Consider the following 25,543-nt stretch of genomic DNA (forward strand, 5'->3'; position numbering starts at 1 on the left):
TGAGTCGGCAGACCGAGGATCACCCAGTTAGTGTTTAGCCCACAACCAGGGCTCCCTGGACCTAAACCTCGGCTACTCTGCAGCATCACTGTGTGAATCCCGTTGAACCCAACCCGCTCCAGGCCATGTGTTTCCAAAGGCACAGACCTTTCTGTAATCCCTCTGGGCTGCAGAGACTGCTTAGAGGCCATCTAGCAGAGGTAGTTTATTTTTGACATAAAAATGCTGCTTAAGTGGAAAAAACTTTGTCGGTTCTTTTTCACAGCCATCTGGGTATTTGGTTTCGTTTTCTTTAAAGATGAGATTGGTGGTTTAGTCCCTAAGTCATGTCCCACTCTCGCGACCCCATGGACTGTAGCCTGTCCATGGGATTCTCCAGGCAAGAATTACTGGAGTGGGTTGCCATTTCCTTCTCCAGGGGATCTCCCCAACCCAGGAATTGAACCCTGGTCTCCTGCATTGCAGGCAGATTCTTTACCAACTGAGCTACAAAGGAAGCCCGGATTACATTGTGTGTGTATATATATATATTTATTTATTTAAATGAGAGGTTTGACTTTATCTCCATTTAGAAATTCATTCAAAGCCAAAGATGTATATGTGTATATACATGTACTTTTGTATGTATATACATGTATAAGCATGTAGTTTGTTAGGTTACATACAGAATTTCTATTAAGATTTCTTAAATAGACAAACAATATGGTGTTGAAGTATTTATCTGATTTGATTAAAATTTTGTATGTCACCAAATTTTTAAAGTAACAGTCAAAGGCTAAGCCGTTTCCTTGGCTAAGATGAGGTTGCTGCTGCTGCTAAGTCGCTTCAGTCGTGTCTGACTCTGTGCGACCCCATAGATGGCAGCCCACCAGGCTCCCCTGTCCCTGGGATTCTCCAGGCAAGAACACTGGAGTGGGTCAGAGCTCACACAAATGGCACGGTTTACTTACACACAGACTGTTACTCTTCAGTCCGTGGGCACTCTTCCGCAATGCTTCTAGATGTAGCACACGTCAGAGGAGAGGCCACGCACTAAAGAAAGGCTGGTATGGCGCGAAGGCAGAGCAGCCTTCCTCTACGGGCCCCTCTGCCAGGACGTGTGGGGCCAGGCACGGGCTGCACTTGAGCAGAGACCCGTAAATCCTCCTGTTAGTCTGTTTTATCAGGAGATGCTGTTTGCAGGTTGGCTTTCCCATGTCGATGCGTCTCTCTAGAAGACTCTATCTCTGCCATAGTTGTTGCTAAACTGCAAAATCATCAGAAGGATTATGCTTGTGTGTGTTCTCAGGCATGTCCAACTCTCTGTAACCCCGTGGACCGTAGCCTGCCAGCCTCCTCTGTCCATGGGATTCTCCAGGCAAGAATACTGCAGTGGGGTGCCATTTCCTTTTCCAGGGGAACTTCCCAACCCAGGGTTCGAACCCGCATCTCCTGTGTCTCCTACATTGGTGGGCAGATTCTTTACCACTATGCCACAAGGGAAGTCCCATAGGAATCCATTATTAAAAGTTAATTTTCTATAAGCCAACTTTCAGGATGAAGAATCAGAATCCCCATACTGAAAAATCTGAGGAGGAGACTCAGACATTCTTTGAATTTCTTTTTTCTTCTCTTCGTACAATAAAGAGACATTTTTAAGTTTCTTCGTCCTGGAAGGAAACTGCAGAGATTCTGTATTCGGGATCTGTAGTTCTTTTTCCTCCTCTAATAACAGCTTTAAAATATAACCTCCATGCTCACCTAGCACCCCTGACAGAAAGTGTTAGTCACTCAGTTGTGTCTGACTCTTTGTGACTCCATGGACTGTAGCCCACCAGGCTCCTCCACCCATGGTGATTCTCCAGGCAAGAATACTGGAGTGGGTTGCCATTTCCTTCTCCAGGGGATCTTCCCGACCCAGGGGTTGAACCCAGGTTTCCCACATTGCAGGCAGACTCTTTACTGACTGAGCCACCAGACAGAAAGATGCCAAAAAAGGGTAGAAGGTGCAGAAAAGCAGGAAAGGGGTGGGCATGGAGCACTGCCGCTTGTTGCTGAGCTGAGCTCTGGGCTTGATGGGGTTCATGTGAAAGGCACGCTACAGCAGAGGCGTGCGCCCGCTTTGGAGGGGCCTGGCAGGGAGGTGACGGCGTGCGCCCGCTGTGGAGGGGCCTGGCAGGGAGGCATGCGCCCGCTGTGGAGGGGCCTGGAAGGGAGGTGACGGCAAAGGCGCTGGCAGTGGCCGACATCTCCGGCACACCTCCTAGCTCCGGGCACTGTGTCAAGCGCTTCAAAACATCATCTGAACTGATCCTAATAATGCCTCTAGGAAGTTAGTATTGCTGTGACCTCTGCATAAAGGACAGAAAGGAGGGCTTTTTGCCCAAGGTAACACTGTCAGGAAATGGTCAGGTTAGGCTCTGAAGACAAGTCCACAGGTAAAGAACCAGGCTTTTAACTCTATACACAACGCTGCCTACCGCAGAGGTAGTTCTGGCCCTAAAAGGGGTCCAGTAGCTAGCTTGATGGGATTACAAATGTGAATATAATCACAGTAAGACTTGCACTGTTAGTCGCTCAGTTGTGTCCAATTCTTTGCAACCCCCTGGACACCAGGCTCCTCTTTCCATGGGATTTTCTAGGCAAGAATATTGGAGCGGGTAGCCATTTCCTACTCCAGGAGACCTTCCTGACCCAGGGATCGAGCCTGGGTCTCCTGCATTGCAGGCAGAGTCTTTACCATCCGAGCCACCAGGGAAGCCCTAAGACTTGCATTAATACACTTTAAATCATATAAGTTATCCATAATCATCTAAGAGTTAAGCTGATCTGCACAGGGGAAAACAGTACAAATAATTATTCTCGAAATCTGGAGATGTCAGAGAAAGTGAAGGAATGGCCCTACATCCAGCCCATGAGGCTTCTAGGGTGGGTGGAATTTCCTACATGTCCATCTCTCCCCTATTCTTTTTCATGCCCACACAAAAAATTTAAAGTGGATACACTTCTGTCTTCCCTCAGAAACTTGAAAACTCTACTAAAGACTCCCTGGGGCTCTAGCACTTTTTCTCCCTCTGCTCCAGGGCCTTGCATGTAAACAACTTAAAGTATACTTTATCTTGGCTGAAGATAGTAACGACTGAGACTGGATCACTTCCACTGAAAAGACACTCTGAAGTTAGAAAACCAAAACAGAACGCTGGATGTGTTTGCAATTTCAACCACAACCCCTACTCCACCTTAAATAGCACGGGCTGCTTTCTCATGGAAAAATAAGATTTATTACTAGAAAAGTTAGACGCACAAAAACAGTAACTTATAAGGGAAACTAGCAGAGCTCCTTTGCAACAGAAGATTTTAATCAGGAGAAAAATAGAGCAGTCGAATTCCAAAATAATCTAGCCTGAACAGCATTTACTTTGGGTATAAAGAAAATGACGTTGTTACAGTCGGGATCCGAAACAACTGTTTCATACAGAACCAGCTACAATGCCCAGTTCATTCCAAATTGGTAGGGAAAACTTTGCACTCAAATCTAAGAATGTACAGCCATGGGAGACTCAAAGTGTGTCATACGAGTTCACAAACTAGCCTAGATTTTCTAAAACCTTGTTGTTTTTAAATAAAGTTTTAACTTGTGGGTAAGTTTGTTCAAAAGGGAAAAAAAAGCATGAGATAAAAATATGGGATTTAGTAAATTAGAACATCTTCTCAAGAGTAAATAGCGCATTCCACTAATACCATTCTGATTGGAGGTTATAGTACTTCTAGAAGCTTGGCGCCTCTTGGTGTTGCTGTTCAGTGGCTAAGTCACGTCTGACTCTGCGACCCCATGAACTGCAGCATACCAGGCTTCCCTGTTCTTCACGATCTCCCGGAGTTTGCTCAGACTCATGTCCATTGAGTCAGTGATGCAGTCCACATGTAGACAGACATTATCCTGATGAGGACAGGAGAGGAAAGGCCAACAGGTAGGAATGAGCCAGGACTGTCGCCATGTCCTCGGGCAGACACACCACTGATGCAGTCCTGTTCATGGTCCCACAGGCAGTGACGCGAGCAGCGTGGCAGCTCTCTCCTCAGCCACCACTTACGGGCTCACAGGACAGGATTTCAGGGGACAAGCGCTCCAAGGACAGGCTCTGGAATCCCCACATCGGCTCCCTGCCAGATGTGTCCGTGGGGTGGGCAGGGGGCTCCTCTCCCCGGACTCCCTGGACCCTCTCCCTGCATTTCCCACAGGTGCAAGTTCTGAGGTCTCATCGCTACATCAGCCAGGAAACGTCGGAAGGCACGAACTCGGGTGAAATCAAACTATCTCCTTGTCTAAAAGTGTGACAGGAGAAAATACTGAAACTATTGTTTTCAATGAGATAAACGTATATAAAGAAATCTTTTATATCTGTTGCCCAATAGCACAGATGACTAAAAGCAGCTGTAACCCCTTCACTGAAGTCAGTGGGATGAGCCTCAATAAAAGCCTCTCCAGAATGGGAAGAGCTGGATCCCTCACCAAGCTGGGATGTATTTTAAACATGGCAGTTCAGCATCTCTAAGGATGCCCTGCAGAACTGAATGGATATGGACGGGAAATTTTTCAGATCCCCTCGTGAGCAGAAAATATTCCCAATAAGCCATTCAATGCATGCGCTGGCTTACAGATTGAATAGGAGGTCCCCTGGAGGAGCACAGATGTTCCTGCTAAACCTCCCTTCAAGGCTCAAAGGCACTAGTGGGTCTTCAACCTGAATGTGAACAGACACTTAACAAGGGCCAGGCGGTGAGAGCCCCTGAGGCTTCTGTCACAGGAAAAACAAAGAAACAAGACGAGAGGGATGGGCAGAAATGGCTCTGCCACCCCTGGACAGAGACACTTCTTGTGAAGGGACAGAGAGTTCAAAGGTGCCATGGCCGTGAGGGAACCATTCAGACTGGGAGGCCTCTCCTGTTCCTGGGCGGCTCAGCTCCTAACAGGGTGCCTCAGGCTATGACGCCTTGATAAATAGATGCCCAAACCATCACACTGACCAGAGGCACTGTCCACTGTAAGGCGCTCTGCAGTAACTGGGACTTCGTGCTGCACAAAAGTCAGGAGGCAGCTCCTGCCCGCTTGGGTTCCAGGCTGGACATGGGGCGTCTGCACAGGCTGGCTGCTCCCTCCTGCCCCGCTCAGCTGCCCCTCTCCGCTGCCCCTCTCCACTGCCCCTCTCCCACACCCTGTGGATGAAGAGGGGCATCTCAAGTTCCTGGCACACACTGGCTCTGGAACAAGTCCTAAATACTGCCCTGCTAGCCCAACTCCCTCATTTGAAACACGAGGTCAGCTCAGAAAGGAATAAGGGACATGCCCAGAGTCACAGAGCGAGTCACAGGCACCAGAAAGCCCAGTCTCAGGACAGCCCCCTGCACGCCGCTTCAGCTCCAAAGGGCGGGAACGTGGCCCTGCGTACAGGCCTGCAACACACACACACACAGACACACGCCGGACGCTAAGTCAGGAGAGGGGCCCGTGGACGCGCACCTCCTCCACCCTGGTTTCACATGCCGAACGCTGAGTCAGGAGAGGGGCCCGTGGACGCGCACCTCCTCCACCCTGGTTTCACTCCAGCTGCTGCGGCTCCCACTTCTGCGTTCAGGTGAGAAACAAGGACCCTGTGATGAGGGCTGGAGGAGACGCAAGCTTCAGTCACTCACGCAGCCAAGAAAAGAAGAATTATAGTCTGCTGCCATCTGTGCACTCGCCTTCCTGGAAGAGGCGTATTTGGGTTTCAAAGTAAGTGCTTCTTCTCAGTCAACTCAGGCTGAGGAAGGGTAACCAGTGGTTACTGCCTCCACAGAATTACAGGGCAGGATGTCAGGCTGTGGAAACAGCCCAAGGCAGACAGTGGGAGAATGAAACCAGTTCTCTCAAGCCACCTGCCTCCATCCAGCCTCCATCCAGCCAGCGGCACCCATGGCTGCTCAACCCGGGAGCTCCTCTACCTGCTCCAACTCCAGGCTCCTAATTGCTTTTCAATCTGCTCTTATATAGAAGATCCTAACTGGTCACAGAGAGCTAACCTAAGGAGCCAGAATTAGTATGATTTCATAGAGCCAAGGCTTCCCTGGTGGCTCAGCTGGTAAAGAATCTGCCTGCAACGCAGGAGACCTGGGTTCAATTCTGGATCAGGAAGATCCCCTGGAGAAGGGAATGGCTACCTACTCCGGTATTCTTGCCTGGAGAATTCCATGGACAGAGGAGCCCATGGGGCTGCAAAGAGTCAGACACAACTTAGCAACTAACACTTTAACATAGAGCCAAGTAATGAATTTTTGGAGTTGAAAATACACTTTGTGAATTACTTTAATCTCATTTTCCCAAAGAGTAAATAAAGGCCTCGGAATGAGGTTAAGACTGTGAATGTAAACAGAACTAGGGCCAGAGCCCACGTCTCCCACCTCCCAGCATGACGCTCTTCTTAAGGCCCCAGGATCACCGTCAGATGTGGGACAACTGCAGAGGCCTCCCTCCACGGACAGGTGAGGAGGTCTCCCCAGGCTGGTCAGAGTCACGCCGGCCTCACACACACAACGGCCATGGCAAAACAACCACTTAAAGGCCTTGTCCACCAGTTGCTCAGCAAGATGGAACAGGGGCTGGAGAAATATGCGGGGAAAGGTCTGTGACGAGTGGAGCAGTCCTGAGGCAGAGGGAGAGGACAGCATGTGAGCGGAATGGCCTCCGAGCACAGGAGGGACCCTCCTGGCCACACAGCGTGCAGTACTGCGAGAAGAAAGACCCCTGAGCCCTGTCCCTTCCTTCACAGCGCCACTCGTCCTTAACCAAGTTGGTGTAACTTGGTCACACGCAGACTGCTGTGTCCTCAGTTGTTTTCCTAAAGCTGAGTGCAACACAAGATAAACACTGCTTCCACACCAGCCAGCCCTGGGTGGGTCCCGATCCTCACCACACCCTGTGCAGCTCCGGCAGATGGACCTCAGGGTCCCGAGAAGAGCCAGAGCCACAGGCAGGGCTCTACTGACCCAGGGCGGGGGGTGGTGGAGGGTGCTCCCAGGAGGAGCAGCAGGGCACATGGCAGCAAGTGTGTGCACGCGTGTGTGTGTGCGTATGCGTGTGTGTGTGTGTGTTGTACAAATTGAAACAGTTTGTTAGCAAAAATGTCGCTTTCCTTTGAAAAGAAGAGGTGGCTTTCCCAGCACAGGGCTGGGAAGTCCACCCTGCTCATCCTGCGGAGCCCGGAGGACAGAAGCCCACAGGGAAGCTGGGGCCGCGGCCTCGGCGGCTTGTCGCTACGGTAAATGTGGCAACTGGAGTTCTTTGGTCGTGTTCCAGGTGGAGACTTGAGTTCCCTCATTTTCAAGCTTCGGAAAATGCTCAGCTCTGTAATTTCCATGGTGACCGCAAAGTCGAAGCCAAGGAGGGGACCACACCCTGGACTGCTTACCACACCCTAGACCTTGAGCTGGCTCCTCAAGGTCAAGATGCCAGAAAATCCAAGGCAAAGCCCACCCTCCACCCACTTCCTCCTCCGGCTGACTCCGGATTGCCTGCTACACCTGTGGGCCACGTGCCCACCTAGGATCTTGAGGCAGCACTGAATCACCTGACACCTGGACAGACACTGACCTGCTTGTCACAAAGCTGACGCCAGGTCAGCATCTGAGGCCCCGCGCTGCGGAATTCGGCGAGCAGGTTAGGCCTTGAGCAACAGGATCCTTCCTCACACCGTAACTGGAAGGGCCCAGAGGTGGTTCCTCCATCACGGTCACACACTCAGATCTTTGCACCAATCACACGCAAATCTGTGTTCCTCACATCGACCACTGCCTTGGGAGCCAGGAGTGCTGGAATCCTCTGGGTGAACTGTTTCAACCAGAGAACATATCACGAACCTCTAAGAGCCAGCTCACCTGAGGAGTCCCCCAAGGGACTGACTAGAGACACATGTTCCAGTGGTCAGCGACCGTCTCCACTGCCCAGCCAGGCCTGAGCCTTCTGATTTGTAAGCTGCAGAGACAGTCTTTAACTGTCGTTTTTGTTTACCTTTTAAGCAGCAAAATACGAAAGAAATACAAATGTTTCCCTGTCATCCCGTCACCCGGAACCACAGTCTTGTCCTGGGAAAGCCAGACTAAAGTGTCCACACGTGGTAGCTGTGCTCCTCTCCTCTCTTCTCTTCCCCTCTCCTCTCCTCTCCTTTCTTCAGCAATATTTAGACAAAGGACCTAGGAAACCAGGAGGGATGAACAGCAAGGAGAACTAAACCACAGGATGTGAACGTCTCCCACACAGCCTGGCCACAGGCCTCTCCCCGCCCGGCCGGGATGACTGCCTGCTGCTCCAGGAACATTCTCTCTAGGTCTTCTCGGGGGGGAGAATGTCCATTTCAGCTGCCAGCATCCTTTTTCTCACCCCTTCAGGTACTCACAGCTCCCATTAACAACAGGCCTGAGACAGGGAAGCCATAAGTAAAGGTGACCAAGGCTGGATGAATACCAAATAAAGCAATGTCAAGGTCAGCGGCTGTGGGTGGGGCAATTTGATACTTACCCTGAACACCCCCGGTCACCCTTTCCTCACTTAGGACTCAGAGTCAACACAGCATCCCTCAGCTTGGTGTTCAGCCTCATTACTTACCTACCTTCTTGAAGATAACTGTCTTAAGTTGTTTAAAAGAGGAAGCAGAAATCGTTCAGTGGATGGTGGATACAGCAAGGTGGAGAAATGACAGAAAAAGAAAGAGAGTCATCATTTCCACGTCAAGTACAAATGTCTTACAGATGAGGAAATGGACGAGCAAGAGAGGAAGCGACTGGGTCTCGGGACCAGCACAGGCTGGACCGGCAGAGATGCTCGGGCTTTGGGCCTCAGTCCCGGCTCCCCTGGCTGACAGGCAGGGCTCCACGGAGCACCAGCTGAACCAACAAAAGGGAGCGGCTGGGGGAAGTGCATTCTGAGCACGGCCACTCTGCTGCCCGCCCGCTTCTGAAGACAGGCTGCAGGCACTCTGGGACCTCTGAGGGGCTGGGGAACACACGCTGCTCACAGACGATGGGGGAGGTCAAGGGCGCCCACCAAACACGGGAGGGACGTCAGTCATCCTCGGAGCAACCTGCAGGCCCCCTAGCACTTTCTCCTGCATTGTTTCCCTTCACCCCCATAACAGTCTCATCTTCCGAGTAAAGAAACTAGGGACCAAAGACGCTCTGCAGGGCCCACAGCTGGTGAGCAGCCACCACGGCAGCCGGGCCCACACCTTCCTCTCGTACGCCCCCTCCACCCGACGTCACTAATGACAAAAAGCCAAACCCCAAGATAGACCGGGGGACTGAACCACACCCTCAGGCCAGCTACACAGTCACGAACGTTCCTGCTGGATCTCTGACATCCCCACTGGAACCCAGTACAGGCTCTGCCTCCCCTAGAATTTCAGGACGGGGCGTTTCTGGAGCAGGGTCAGCCCGGCCTCTGCTGAGAGCGCCCTTGTGGCTCGCTCTCCCTCAGGAACTCTGACCTGAGGGCAGGAACCACGGTGTGGCCAGAGCCGGCCCCGTCACCTGACTCAGCTCTGGTGGCATAACCCAGCTGTGCAGGTGGGTGCCCTTCAAGGGACTTCCAAACACGCCAGGGCTGAGCGACAGAGCTGGAGACAGGACGTGCGCCTCAGGGAGCCGGAGAATCCCACAGAACTTTCTGTCCTTTGTCCTTTCACACTGCAAGGCAGCTTAAAATCTGTCCCCACAGAGCTGCACAGACCATGCCTTGCAAGAATCCACTCGGAACCATCAGAAGGTCCCCTCAGCAAAGTGCGACCAAAGGGACTTCAGTGTAAATTATTGCCATCAGCACATATTCCTTTAATAATTTTGAAAACGAGTTCAAAATGAAGTTTAAAAGCTATAAGGATAGTAGATGGCACTGGAAAATCACGGAGGCAAATGGAAACTGACACTTTTAAATTACTAAAGCTTTAGAAAAAGTAATCTAGACATGAAATCTTTATAAAAGCAAAATGGGGAAAAGAGACTCATTTATGAATTTTAAGAATTTTTTAACTCATAGTAACATTAAAAAAAAAAGTAATTTTTAAAGGAGCCAAAAAATTGCTAGGCATTTTCACATATTTTCTCTCATTTAATCTCTTCAATAACCATGGAAAAAAGATATCATCCACAAATTACAGCCCAGGAAATACAAGCTAAGAGGCTTCACGCAACTGCACAGCTACTAACTCCTGGAGCATAAAGAGAGAACGGGCCAGCCCGGGAACACAGGAAAGCCCTGGAAGAGCAGGCAGAGCTGCAGGCCACGCGTGACCTGACCTGTGGAGAGAGCCAGAAGGAGCGGCCAGGTCCCGACAATGTCTCAGCTGCACCCCAGTGGGGGGCACGGGCCCCTGTGTGTGCAGCTCTGTTCTCCACGTCCTAACACAATGAAACATACACTCTCTGCAAGGACGTGAGCACGAAGACGTGTTCACCAAGGGTTGATGGTTTTGTGCTCGCTACCCATCTTTCCCCCTCAGCCTTCCTTCCACCAAAGGCTTCATGGGAGGTGTCTGGTGGGAGCGAGTGGGGAGGGGCAGGGGCAGGCGCTGCAGAGGAGCTGCCTGGAAGCCGGCACAGAGAAGTCCTGACGCTTCCTGTGTGAGCAAACCACCGCCCCACATGCATGACCACCAGTCTGCAAGGCCAAGTCCTCTCATGTGCTGATGTTAGGAAGAATAACTTCCACATAATGACAGCCATGCTTTATTCACACTTGCTGAGCTTTTTATTAATGCGGGAGAAATGCTGTTAAATGCTCCCACACACTGCACCTCCATTAACAGTCACAACCACCACCCACGCACCTCGGTCAGTACTGTCATCATCCCAACCACACACAGGAAGAGACTGAGATTCAAACGCGTCTGCGCAGTTCACTAGAGCTCAGCCGGTAAGACAAGGAGGCAAAACTTAAACCTCAGTCCAGGCTCATAGCCATTGAGCTCAGATGCTTTCCACAAAATATGCTTCACGTCCTTTTTATCAAGCATTCTCTTTCTCCTTTATTATCAAAGTTATGAAACCTTGGAGATATGTCCACTTGGGGAAGCCCAAGAATACTGGAGTGGGTAGCCCATCTCTTCTCCACAGGAACTTCCCAACCCAGGAAAAGAACCAGGGTCTTCTGCATTGCAGGTGGATTCTTTAGCAGCCGAGCTACCAGGGAAGCCCCAAATATCCACTTAGAAAGAGGCAAAAATTTTATGCTGATAGGCCATGTAAGATAAATGACATGATGTTGGAAATACGAACTTAAAATTTAAAACTTACCTGTACTCAAAGCAAGAAATACCAGCTTATGCCATATACACTCACCAACACACCTGTCATACTCAGCTGATTACCCCAGCCATCCAAGCACTGGGGTTCTCACCGGCTTTGGGGGTGTCCTTGAACGCTCAACTTCAAGCACCTCAAAAATGGAATTACGTCCACACACTGACTTCGGCCTTTGTCCACCGTCTGACCCTACGGCGTCCCGCACGTGCCCTGGCCTGAACCTGCACGGGGGCAAGTGCTTAGTTGCCCGGGCGCGTCCGACTCTGCGACGCTATGGACGGCAGCCTGCCAAGGCTCCTCCGTCCATGGATTCTCCAGGCAAGAACACTGGAGTGGGTGGCCATGTCCTCTTTCAGGGAATCTTCCTGACCCAAGGATCGAACCCGGGTCTCAGGGAAGACTGGCAGCTCTTCCTTCTGAGCTACCAGGGAAGCCCCTAACATGAACAGAGACCTTCCCAGAGAGAACTGTGGCGCTGGAGTTCCCTCAGCTCCAGAAAAAAAAACTCCCTTTACACTTTCTTCTATAGATAACTGACCGGCCTTTGAAGTTTCAAAACCAACGCCGAATTCTCAGATCGTGTTTCTACACTAACAGCACAGCCAACTTCCCTTCAGAGCACTGATACCCCAGAAATAAGTGTGGCCGCCAGGTGCGGCCGTCTGGATGACAAAACCTCAAGCTGCTGACCTCCGGGCACCTGAAGTGGAGCAGGAGGTGGCTGGCATCGCCCTGGGGGCGGGGGGGCAGAGCAATGCCTGTGGCCCCAAAGGGCAGCAGGGCCCATCAAGGGAGTCCCTCACTGCCCAAGCGCCAGAGTCCCGCAGGAACACACCCTGGGCGCTTCAGTCGTCCTGGTTTACAAAACAATACCCAGGGATTCTCATTTTCCTAAGTTTCTAAGACTTCTTACAATGTTTTCCACTTGAAGCAAAACAGTTGGAGATCCAGGGAGTTTTCCGTTAGCCACAGTCACACACTGACCCAGCGACTGACCTGACCCGAACAGCCGCACGGAAGCCAGCACTGCCTGGGACCAGACAAAGAACATAAAGCGGATCCCAGTTACCTCCTCCACCAGCACACAGCCTCGTCAGGGGCGCGAAGGGCATCCTCGGCCCGTCTGTTCAGCAGACCCTCATCACGGGCCAGGGCTCTCCAGCGCCCGCCTCCAGCTGCTTCCTCTGGGAGTGCGGGCTGCAGCCCCCCGACTCCGCGGAGACATGCTCCCGGGAGGACACTGCTCCCTCAGGGCTGCGCTGGGAACGTGATGAAGCCGAGGGAGTCACTTCCCCTCGCCCTGCCTCCCCTCTCCCTCCAAGACCGCTTCAAAAGTCCGGAGCCAGTGAAGTCACTCGTGACCTCACAGAGCTCCAGCTTAACTCTTCGGAAGCCAGACGGCCCGCGGACTGCGGGGAGAAAGGACAGCCGTGCTGGCTTACTCGGAGGGGCCGCTGCTTCTGTGAGAGTCTGTCCGACCTCGTTTGCAAAAAAAAAGAAGAAAAAAGTGCTCATCTCAGCCTTGTTTTTCCTAAATAGCACTACAGGTTTCTGAGGTACTATTTTGCAAGACCACCACTTCCTACAGCACACGTTCTGGCTATCAAGAAATCACTGAAATAGGCAATAAATAGATCTGATTCACTTCTACTATGTAAAACTCAGCTGTATTAATAAAACTCATTACATTCATGCTTAATTTTATGCGATTTGCATTTTCCTATTTTCCAGTTTTATTTCTGCCTTTCTGCTCTCGTGAAATGAAAATATTCTTTTGTCCTTGTGTTCAAACCCTGCTTCAGACTGCCAGAAGTGGACAGGTAACACTCGCGGCTGTCAGATGTAGGCAACAACTGCCACCAAGGCATCTGAGACTGGGACCTACAGGACTCGAAGGACGGAATGGACAGGCACCAGACCTAACTAGTGGATGACAGAGTCCGCATCCCAGCTCCTGAAGAGAAAGGAGACTGGTTTTGCTGCCTCTCATTTCCCATGTTTTTTGTTTCAGCTCTTGATATTTTTGTTGGGATTTGGGAGTTATAAGGATAAGGAAGTAAAATAACTAAAAGTTATTTTATAAATGGAAGTAGATAAAATTACATACTCTCAAAGAAAATGCAATATGCCCTTTCAAGAATTCTTTGGTTCACCCAGAAAATGATTACCACTTACTGTCCAGCAATTTCATTCCTAAATATATACCTAAAGAAACGCTCCACGTGTGCACGAGAAGCCACGAATTAGAATGTCCACTGCCACGCCATTTAAACAACAAAAATACAAGACAGCCAAAATGTTCATACTATGCAAATGGGAAAATTAGTTACAGTGCATATTCATGCAAGGAATACTATTTAGCAAATAATATACTAGGGCCTTATGAATCAGTAAGAAAGAATCTCAAATATTGAACAAATAAGTGAGTCACAAAAGGAGATAAGGTGGCACTTATATAAAGTTCGAAAATGTGCATGAAAATGGTATTTTTATGGGTTCACACCTATGAAGGCATGATACACACCCACAGGCCGTGGTCCTCTTTAGGAGAAGACAACGAGAGGGATGGGACCACAGAGGGAGGAAGGCACTGCACTGCTTTATTTCTCAAACTGGCTGGTGAGATCAGAGGCGCTTAGTAACCCTTCTGGATGTGCCTTGGACGTGCAGAGGTTGTGAAAGTCAACTGCGTGACTGCCTTTCAAGTGTATTCAGTAGGCTCAGTCTAGAAAATTAACACACCAGGAGGAAAAGAGATTAATGAGCCCCTCAACTCCCAAGTCCCCAGGCCCGAGCAGCTGTTCCTTATTGTGCCTCCATCCGGCAAGCCTCCCTGCCCACGACCACGCCCACACATCCACAGGTCCTCCAGAGCCCAGACTGGGAGCCCTGCTGTCCGGCTCATGCAGCGTTCCGTGTCAAGCTGTCTGCCTCCTCTTTGGGAGCATCTAGTACCTAGTATAGAAAAACTAAGTAAGCTCTTCATCTGACAGAACTGGTCACCCAGGATGTGCTGGACTCTGTTAACAGAGGTTCTGAGTCTCAAATCTAAAGACCTGCCAGCTTCACTGACTGATAGGAGGGACAGGCCCATGCTGACAAGTACAATATTATACGATGAGCCAAAAAATGGGTGCTAAGTGAATGGACTGTGAATGAGGAACATTTATAATTTTGTTTCACGATAATAATTATTCAATACCTCTTAATTTCTCTGCACTAAAGACTTCATATTACTACTCTTGACTGGAAAATGTTACCTTCTTTGCATGGAGGCGGGGCTGCTAGATAGGGTAATTATACAGACAATGAACTATCATTAAAGCTCCTCACCTTCAAGTAATCTAAGGCTCTTAGAATTATTATTACAGATAAACAGCATCCTACATTGATCTGACCGTGGCACACTCACAGCAGGTGACTCTGAGGAAGTTTTAAAGACAACAGTTCAAGCAGTGTTATTTCTGATAATCATAGCCAGCGTTGTGTGAGTAGCCATTAAGGGGTAGTAAATTATTACCCCTTTTCGCAAATGAGTAAGCTGAGGTTTAGTAGTGATAATTCACAAAATGTGAGTCAAAGCAGCCTGACGTAACCCACACTCTTCACCAGGAAACCACACTGATCCCCTCAGGAAAATGGGTCAACCTCTGTATTTCTAGAGCAGGGGTCACTACATCAAAGGTGACGAAAGAAATCGTTTCAAGGTTCACAGCCAGGACTGCTCACTTTTATGAACCTCTGTTAGGAGACTTCTCCCTGCCAGCAGCAGTGACCTGCAGCGGGACTGCCCCCTGCGAACAGGAACTGACTCACTTGGGTCTGCTGCTGCTGCTGCTGCTGCTGCTAAATCGCTTTAGTTGTGTCCGACTCTGTGCGACCCCATAGACGGCAGCCCACCAGGCTCCCCCATCCCTGGGATTCTCCAGGCAAGAACACTGGAGTGGGTTGCCATTTCCTTCTCCAATGCATGAAAGTGAAAAGGGAAAGTGAAGTCACTCAGTCGTGTCTGACTCTTCGTGACCCCATGGACTGCGGCCTACCAGGCTCCTCCATCCATGGGATTTTCCAGGCAAGAGTACTGGAGTGGGGTGCCATTGCTTTCTCCGCGGGTCTGCATTCCGCCGCTAATAATTTCCCACACTTCTCAAACTGTAAAGTGCTTACAGGAATTGGTTAAAATACACACTTCGATTGAGCAGCTCAGAGGTGAGGTCTGCGTACTCATTTCCAACAAGCTCCAAGATGAGAGGCTGACAACTTAGGCTGAACATCAAAATCACCAGGGACTCTTTTTTTTTTTTCTTTCTCTTTTTTTAAAATTGTCCTCTATTTTTTTAAATTTTAGACCAATAATCTTGTGTTGGTCTAAGCTAGCATTGCCTGGGCGCCACCCTAAACCAACAGAATCAGTATCTGGAGAGGTAAAGAGTGGGGAGTCGGCGCCTTGAAAAGCTCCTCCCTTCCGTAATTCTAGATTCGGAGGAAAGTACCCAGGACGGAGGCTCACGCACAGACACATGCAGCACCAGCTGAGGTGTGGGGATTACGAAGTCGAAGCGTCTCTCTAATGCTCAGGTGTTAGATGGTGGAGATTCGGTTTACATGAATCCTCACTAGCATCGTGAGAAAGATGGCACTCACCTCACCTGGCCACTCAGGTACTGAACAGGGGGGCTCTGCTAGGAGTCTGTGCCAGTTTAGCAAAGACTCTGTACTGTAGTTTACAGAGAGTTTCTAAGATCCAGGGGAGAAAAAGAAAAACAAGATTAAAGCACTGGAAACACACCCATGAGGGGCTCTGAGAAATGGATACTTGTATGTAAAATGCTTTCCAAGAACTTTATTTGGAAAAGGTTTCTGTCTTTTTTCTTCCCCATTGGATCAATGCCCAAAATTTCTCATCCAATGTTGCAGATCTTGTGTTAAGTGAGGTCTGATGAGAGAAACTGTTAGTTTCTTTAAAAGCGAAATAGTGCACTGATATAGGAATAGATTGCTGGATCACCCTGACCAGCTAAACTAGCTGCCAATCAGTTTTTATTTCGAGTTACGATTCTCCGTGTAATAACATGTAACCCCAATGTCCTTTATCATTTGAAGTCTTTCAATACAGTCTTTGATGAAAGGTCATCCACTTAGCCAGCAACCCCCGGCACTCTTCACACCAACGCCCGGGACATTACTTTGTATGTCATACGGTTTAAACTACAGACTTAGAACACTTCTGGGAAACCCCATTTCAAATCCAGGACCATTTCCTTAAGTCATCACCGATCTACACAAGAGACCCCAGCAAGCAGGGAGAGGCCTGTCGAGAGGACGACCACGCCAGCTCCCTGACAATCAGACTGCTGGGGACCAGAGGCAGGCATACGCTCTGCCCAGGGGGCATCAGAAAGCCACATGAGCAGCACCGGGGCTCCTATGATCCCCTCTCCAGCCCAGCCTCCTCACGCTCGCCCTCCTGAGCTCAGGTGAGTGTCCCTCTAGGTGGGACTCCAAGTCCTCATACACGAAGGTCCTCCCTCTCCTCAAACAATCTGTGTAAACAGACCCCACTGCCAGGAGCCCTCCTACAAACCCTGCTGCTCTCCCTGACTCCTGCCGTCTCCAGACTTCGTAAGTCATCCACAAGGGTTCAGTTCAGTTGCTCAGTCGTGTCCAACTCTTTGTCATCCCATGGACTGCAGCACGCCAGGCCTCCCTGTCCATCACCAACTCCCCGAGTTTGCTCAGACTCATGTCCATCAAGTCGGTGATGCCATCTAACCATCTCATCCACACTGGAAATCTCACAATCACTTTGACTAAGCCCACACCCCTACATTCAAACATTCACCAAATCCTGTGTCTTTTTCTTAATTTTCAGGCTTTTGCTTATTTATTTTCTTACATTCCTTAGACTACTACTCAGACTACTGCAAAACTCATGGTAGGTTTAAAATGAATATCCACAAACTACAACTTAACAAATTCTTACAAGAGAACTGTAAATTGAGCAACAAGGTTATTTCCATTTGACCAATAAGAAATGGGAGGTTCATCGAAGTGAAACAGCCTGCCCAGGACCACGCAGCCAGCAGAGAGGATGACTTGACCTCCTGTCTTCCAGTCCCAAATCCCCACAGTTACACCACTCCACCAATGTACACTGAATTTTATGAGAGAAAGGGAAGCTTCAAGACACCCATTAACAGGTGTTTCAGACAGCTCTTCTCCAGGTTATTACTGTTGACAGTATTACTATTCTACATTTATATCCTACTGTATGCCAGGCATTGTGAATCCACCTACCTATCTATTCTTGATTTTTCACTTAATGTCATTTGCTTCTAAATAGGTGTTATTCATTCCATTTTATAGTTGGAAAGGTTCCCTGATACTCTGTAATTTACTCAAAGTCACACCCCTAGTAAGTATCTGAAATAGGATCTGAACCCAGATATGACTGGCTCTGAAACCCTGGAGAGCCTCCACCCTCAGCACCAAGCAGGGACTCCTTTGGAGTTAAAAAAAACAAAAACAAAAAAACTCACCATCACAACTGCTTCAGGAGGCTCAAAGAGAAAATGAAAACTGACTTTCTACAGAAAAACTTCTAAAACATGAGAGGAAAGTCTGAAGACATCACTAGAGCAGGAATAATGAATCGGCAGGCAGGGACGCCTCACCTGATCCCCCAGCACAAGTTCACCAGATCAAGAGCTTTCCCTGTCACCAGCTTAGCTAGCGCCACGTGACTTTAATATTTTACATTATAGTAAAATACCTTCAGGGAAGTCCCAGGACTCAGCACTTTCTCTGGCAGGTTCAGTTAGTCACTCAGTCGTGTCTGACTCTTTGCAACCCCATGGACGGTAGCCCGCCAGGCTCCTCCGTCCATAGGATTCTCCAGGCTAGAATACTGGAGTGGGTCGCCATTTCCTTCTCCAGGGGATCTTCCCAACCCAGGGATCAAACCTGGGTCTCCTGCATTGTAGGCAGTTTGTTTACCGACTGAGCCACCAGGAAAGCCCTCCACTGCCGGGACCCAGGCTCAGTCCCCGTGGGGAACTAAGACACCACAAGCAGCGTGGCACGGCCAAAAAAAGTATTAATTAATTAGTTAAATACCTGCAGGTTTTACGTTTGAATGTCAAAAAATATTTGAAATTTACTTCAACAAATTTCTCTAAACATTGTTTCATGTGACCTTTTCCTAGACAGAAAGACACTAAAGAAAAAGGAAAACTGAGGAAGAAAAAAGCACTTCCAATGTCAGCATCTCATTTGATAAAGTGGGGGAAAGAGGCCGGCAGAAAAACCACAGCTCCAGCTGGAGTGGACGGACTGACTGAGCACTCCCCAGGCATAACAGCTGCACACAGATGTCATCCACCCCTCTGCTGGGCTCCTGGGACTCTGAGCGCCATCTGAAAGAACAACTGGGATGCCAGACATCGAACGTACCTGTTACACCGAAAAAGTAATTTTAAAACGCAGCTCTGTTGTGTATTTCAGAGAACCAAAAGAGAAGCTCCTGCCATATGGCTGTATTTGCTGTCCCTCTTTTCCTCTCTGTCTGAACCGAAGCTCAACAGAAATAAACAACACTCAGCCCCGTTCATGCTCACAGCAGCCGCACGTGTGCCCTGCAGGCCTCAGATCAGGACTCACCGACGGAAGCCACAGTCCTCAGGGGATGGGCCGGCGAAGAAGCACCCAGACATAAAGGAACCCATCGGACACATATAACTGAAAGTCTCTATTTGTCCCTTCTAATTTGGGAGCCATGTGACTGGATTCCACACAGCACCGCTGACCCCATCAGCCCGGGTGCTCCACAGCTGGACCACAAAGGGAGGGATGCTATGCTTTGCTCCTTTTCCAAAATGTCACGTTCCGTTCACGGGGTGAGCTCCTTCCTGATGGGCATGCAGCTCTCAGGCCAACATCAGTGTTCAAGCACCTGAGTGAGCTCCTTCCTGATGGGCATGCAGCTCTCAGGCCAACATCAGTGTTCAAGCACCTGAGAGGATTTAACTATTCCTGCCAGAGCGATTCCAGGATCTTAAGGGGCCTTTTCAGATCCACCTGATAACACAAAGGTGCATAATCCTTTACAAGACAAAGAGTCAGCACACACACTCTTTACGTCCTTCCCAACCTGATTCTAGAGGGTTACTGCTTTGAAGTACTTTCTTCGTTGATGTGAGTGGAGCTCAGTCCCCCTCTGGCCACAAAGCCTGGCTATACCCAGGCCCGGGCGGCAATCCAGATAGGGCATGGAGCTGGGCTGGAGTGTCGCGTGTCCTGGCCACCCTCCCCAGCCAGGCTGCCTCCTATAGGGAGCGAAACAACAGAGAGCAGTGTCATCCACTGTTCAGAAGGAGAAACCACTGTCAGAAACCACCGTGAAATCATCTTGGCTGACAGTAAAAGCAGACGCTGATACAGAAAAGTATTTAAAAATAAATCTAGGCAAGGTCAAGCAAAAATACTGTTGTTTTGAGACCGAAATAAATGGTCTCTGGAGCCTGACCGCCTGGGTGGAAATCCTGGGCGTGGCACTGACCATTCCTGTGACTGGGCAATCTACTCAACTGCTCTGAGCCTTAGTTTCCTTATGTGGAAAATCAGAACACTAATGCCCCTTTCTCTTAGCTTATTATGAGAATTAAGAACCTTTTCTTTACTAAAGAAATAAAACCTACGGCATACATACGATGCACACACACAAGATGGTGTTTAGAGACTACCTAAAGTCAGCCTGCAATATTCTCTAACACTTTATGTATCAACATCAATACCTCAGCAGGAACGGGCTTAGTTCTTTTGGTTCAAGTCCAGCTGGAATCAAAGCAGTGTTAGCAGTGTAGCTTAGTCTTATCAGGCCCTCTCCTTTCTGCCTTCTTCAGAGTTCACTTTATCCAACAGAGTCAGATCCCTCAGTCCGCTCCCAAGGAAACAGGAGAGGCCAGTGAGTAGAGATGGAAAGTTGGGCACACACACTTGTTTCATGTACCACTTTTGCTGTGTTGTTTTATCACATTTCTGAATAAATTTTGAGTGTTTTTCTCCTTGAAGCCCTGACTCCCCTGACTAAGGAAAGCCAATTGGGGTGACGGCTGTGTTGTCAGCGTCCTAGTCCAGATTTCCTTAACAGGCTCAATGTCTCTGTCTACGCCTTACCTCTGCAGAGGGATGGTTTGTGCAGAAGAAATTTTTAAAAGCCTGATCATTAATTACCTTAAAAATCTATGGAGACACATTTATCAACGATTACACATACACCACCAACCACCACCACATCTGTAATTATTAACTCAGACTTCTGGCTCCATAAACATATAGCATGAGAGAAATTAGGGAAATTAGAAAGAATACACATATGAAACCAGGCAGCCTAGAACAGTGAGTGCACCTGGACTGGGAGTCAGGCGACTTGAATTCTGGTACAAGATCTGTCACCAGCTAATGCTACCCCACCCGACTCAGACTCAGATTCTTCACTGTAAAACAGGGCTAGCTAAGGCCCCTTCAAGCTGGAAAATGTTATAACTCTTCAACCTCTGGTGCTACAATTTCTCCAAAGCACCAAGAAGGCAGAGAAGGTAGAGAAACATAGGCAAGTTATTCCAGATTCTCTAAAATCTCTCAGAATCATTGAGTCCATCAAACTTTCTACCCTGAATCACACACACACACACACACACACACACACACCAAAAGCCTCCTGCCAAGCTGGTCTGTCCACATTGCTAGCTGTGCTCAAGGAAGTCGAGATGGTGCGAGAGCTCATCTCTAACGTGCTTCTCATTCAGTACTGGAATTGGATCTCATCGCTGGGCAAGATTTCACAGTCTGACAATGCAGGTGATGCGGCTGAAACTTCAAGTTGGCCTAAAGGACAGTACTGCTAAATCTGGGGTGCTAAAATGATATAACCTACCCCAATACTCTCTCTTAACCACCCAGCTCTGCTGTACTAATGACTGGCACTCATGCTGGCGGCAGTGATGGCTGCTGCTTACTCCAGGTCTCTGCAAACCACTGCCTTGCTGCGTTTGTGCTGTGCTGTGTTTAGTCGCTCAGTCATGTCCGACTCTTTGCGACCCCATGGACTGTAGCTCTCCAGGCTCCTCTGTCCATCAGGATTCTCCAGGCAAGAATACTGGAGTGGGTTGCCATGCCCTCCTCCAGGGGATCTTCCCAAACCAGGGATGGAACCCAGGTCTCCCGCATTGCAGGTGAATTCTTCACCATATGAGCCACCAGGGAAGCCCAAGAATACTGGAATGGGTAGCCTAACCCTTCTCCAGGGGACTATCCCAACCCAGGAATCAAACCAGGGTCTCCTGCATTGCATGTGGATTCTTTACCAGCTGAACTACTAGGGAATCCCTTACTGAGTTTCAGTTCAGTTCAGTCGCTCAGTCATGTCCGACTCTTTTCGACCTCATGGACTGCAGCACACCATCCTGTCCATCACCAACTCCTGGAGTTTACTCAAATGCATGTCCATTGAGTCGGTGATATCATCCAATCATCTCATCCTCTGTTGTCCCCTTCTCCTCCCGCCTTCAATCTTTCCCAGCATCAGGGTCTTTTCCAAGGAGTCAGTTCTCCGAATCAGGTGGCCAAAGTATTTTCAACATCAGTCCTTCCAATGAACATTCAGGACTGATTTCCTTTAGGATGGACTGGCTGGATCTCCTTGCAGAGTTTACCCTCCCTGTGGTTTCTGTAGCAAAGCCTCTCAGCCCAAAATACTTCAGCTCCAACCTATTTCAGATCTGTAATATCAATACCTTCAACTCACTCCAGAAAGCTGGATTGGAATTTCAGTGAAATTATCTGCATTTTATCACAACTTATAGTTACCAGAGACAATGGAGAAACTAAAGGACTAAAGTGGCACCGTCCACCCAAGGACCTCCCCTCTCAGGGAGGTCCCCTCAGAGACACCCCTCTCTCAGGCCCCTTCTACAAACATCCCCCTCAGAGATGCACCCTTCCCTCACGGACACCCCCTCTTATAGATCCAGGAAGTCTAAATGCGGCTTCATCAGCCAGTTCTAGTTCACGCGTGTGCTCCGGCTCCTACTCTGTACCAGGCACTGTGCTAGCGTTTTAATCTATATTAAGTCTTTAAATCCCATGGCCACACAGCATACTACATATCATTGACCCTGCTATGCAAATAAACAAAAGCGGTTTCAGAGAGAATAAGCGGCTTATCCAAGAAATTCAGACCACAGTCTTCTGCCTCTGAGACTGTGTGACCCAAGAGGACAACGAACGCCCATGGTCTATTTCACATGGCGATGCATAGCTGCGGTGTTACCATGTGCCAGTCTTGAGCATGTCATCCAGTGAACTATAAACCTACAAATCGCTAATAGGAAATGCTTAACACAGGGCAGACTGATCATCAAAACAGGCTCAGTAGAAACCTGACATTTTTTCATACAACTTTCAAATAGTTTATCCCCATTTACCCTCCCCCTCACCACCCCAATCAGGAAAAAAAATAGTAAAACTAAATTCATAAAATCATTAGGAAGTTTAGCATTCTCTGCCCACTTATAGAGATGCTGAAGGACAGGTCAATGACCCCAGAGTGATGAACAAGAAGAGATGAAATGCTGGATAATCCATAAAAAGACAGGGAATCACTAAAGGATAGCACAACACATAAATCCTACGTAACTTCTCATTTTGTGTTCCAAGCAGACTTAAAACATATAGTAAAGAGAGAAAATAAATATGGCGTTGACCAAGGGATCAAACCTATCAAGCCTCCTTATCATTGGATCCTCTCACACTGTCCCAGGAGGACATCCCAGCAGAACGGGACCTCACAGAGCCAAGGGCCAAAAGAGACCGTAGTCACTGTCTAAACCAACACCCTCAACTGACAATCAGGGAACCTCCGGCCTAGTCAAAAACCCGCCCAAGCAGTCCAGCCATGCCAGAGGCAGAAGGCAAGCAGAGCTCTCCTGAGGCCCCTTCCAGCACCGGGCCGGGCTGTGGCCACCAAAGCTGCATCCTAGGCGCTAATACCCACTCACCACCCACAGAATCTGCTCAGGACCCAGTTCACCTGTGGGAATACAAGACATACTGCCAAACAGAATGCCCATAGGTTGCCAATTTGGCAAACCACTAAACTGTACTCTACCTGCGCCAAAAATTCAAACTGCTTTTCACTCACGTCATTCACTTATATCCACGGAAACTGGCCCAATGCTTTCCAAAGAGGTTCCACACTCAGATTTCCCAAAGGGGAAAAAAAAATGCTACAAAACCACCAGCATGAAATTAAGAGATCGGGACCAGTACCTTCCCCAGAAAGCGATCTCTGGGGTGCCTTTCGCGTAGATGGAGTTACTGGAGCCACTCAGCCCGTTGGCGATTCCACTGGAAGAGCCCATCACTATCCCGCCATCTGCCGAGATGCTCAGGACGTCCTGCTGTGCTCCCACCGACGTCCTCTCGAGGAACTGCCCGCCTTCCTTAATGCGCTGCTGTATCATTGGAGTCAGGGGCATTTCAAAGCTGAAGTAGCTATCAGGCTCTGAATACAAAGTCTCCAAGGACTCAGCACTGTAGTATAAAGAGGTGTTGTCTAAAATGGTCTCGAACTGGGAGCTGTACACGTCAGTGGAGTCCTCTGCGTATCCGGACCCAAGGATGTCATCATCTCCGCCCCGCAAGTGCTCCGCTTGCTCAAGAATCCTGGAAAGCACATCGAAGTGAAGAATTTCAATACTAGGTTAATTTTTTCATTTTACTCTCTCCTCTCCCACCGTATGAAAAGGTAGCATAGCACATCGAAGTGAAGAGTTTCATACTAGGTTAACTTTTTCATTTTACTCTCTCCTCCCACCGTATGAAAAGGTAGCATTCTGTGGAGCTAGCGCCTGTATTCAGTTGGTTTATGTCAATTTTTAACCTTTAGGTTGAGTACATCATGCGAAATGCTGGACGAATCACAAGCTGGAATCAAGATTGCCGGGAGAAATATCAATAACCTCAGATATGCAGATGACACCACCCTTATGGCAGAAAGTGAGGAACTGAAGAAACTTTTGATGAAAGTGAAAGAGGAGAGTGAAAAAGCTGGCTAAAAGCTCAACATTCAAAAAACGAAGATCATGGCATCCAGTCCAATCACTTCATGGCAAATAGATGGGGAGACAATGGAAACAGTGACAGACTTTATTTTGGGGCTCCAAAATCAATGCGGATGGTGACTGCAGCCATTAAATTAAAAGACGCTTACTACTTGGAAGAATAGCTATGACCAACCTAAACAGTGTATTGAAAATCAGAGACATCACTTTGCCGATAAACGTCTGTATGGTCAAAGCTATGGTTTTTCCAGTAGTCATGTACAGGTGTGAGAGCTGGACTATAAAGAAAGCTGAATGCCGCAGAATTGATGCTTTTGAACTGTGGTGTTGGAGAAGACTCTTGAGAGTCCCTTGGACTGCAAGAAGATCTAACCAGTCAATCCTAAAGGAAATCAGTCCTGAATATTCATTGGAAGGACTGATGCTGAAGCTCCAATAGGTTGGCCACCTGATGCAAAGAGCTGACTCATTAGGTAAGACTCTAACGCTGGGAAAGAGTGAAGATAGAAGGAGAAGGAGGCAACAGAGGATGAGATGGTTGGATGGCACCACTGACTCAATGGACATGAGTTTGAACAAGCTCCGGGAGATAGTGAAGGACAGAGAAGCCTGGCATGCTGCAATCCACGAGCTCTCAAATAGTCAGACACAACTTAGTGAGTGAACAACAACAACAAAATGTCAATACATTTGGGAAGGAAGACATCATAGAAACATGTTCAGGTTGAAAAAACTCTTAGCACACATATGCTGGGCTATCCTCTATACAATTTAATATGCTTTCAAGCTAGCTCCTAGTATGTGAATACACCAAGTCCAACAAACATTTGAATAAAACATTAAATTCTCATTTAGCCACCTGAACTCCTCAAATTCAAATTAACAGCTACTATCAGTCCTAATTTTAACAGAAGATGATAAATATATTGTGTAAATTTGGCTGACTAAAAATACACTTATGCTGTCACTCAGTCGTGTCCGACTCTTTGCGACCCCATGGACTGCAGCCCACCAGGCTCCTCTGTCCATGGGGATTCTCCAGGTAAGAATACTGGAGTGGGTTGTCATGCCCTTCTCCAGGGGATCTTCCCAACCCAGGGATAGAATCCAGGTCT

The 25,543-nt window shown here is 48.7% G+C and overlaps 1 protein-coding gene across 1 annotated transcript in view; it reads right to left on the bottom strand.

The window, feature by feature from the left end:
* The window catches only part of PSD3 (pleckstrin and Sec7 domain containing 3), a 500,681-nt gene that overhangs the window by 292,446 nt on the left and 182,692 nt on the right, over positions 1 to 25,543 (bottom strand). The window contains 1 exon segment of the mRNA XM_070364266.1: positions 23,635 to 24,030. Coding sequence (XP_070220367.1) covers positions 23,635 to 24,030 — 396 coding nt within the window.

The sequence above is a fragment of the Bos mutus genome, chromosome 27, assembly GCF_027580195.1.
Source record: "Bos mutus isolate GX-2022 chromosome 27, NWIPB_WYAK_1.1, whole genome shotgun sequence".
NCBI lineage: Eukaryota > Metazoa > Chordata > Mammalia > Artiodactyla > Bovidae > Bos > Bos mutus.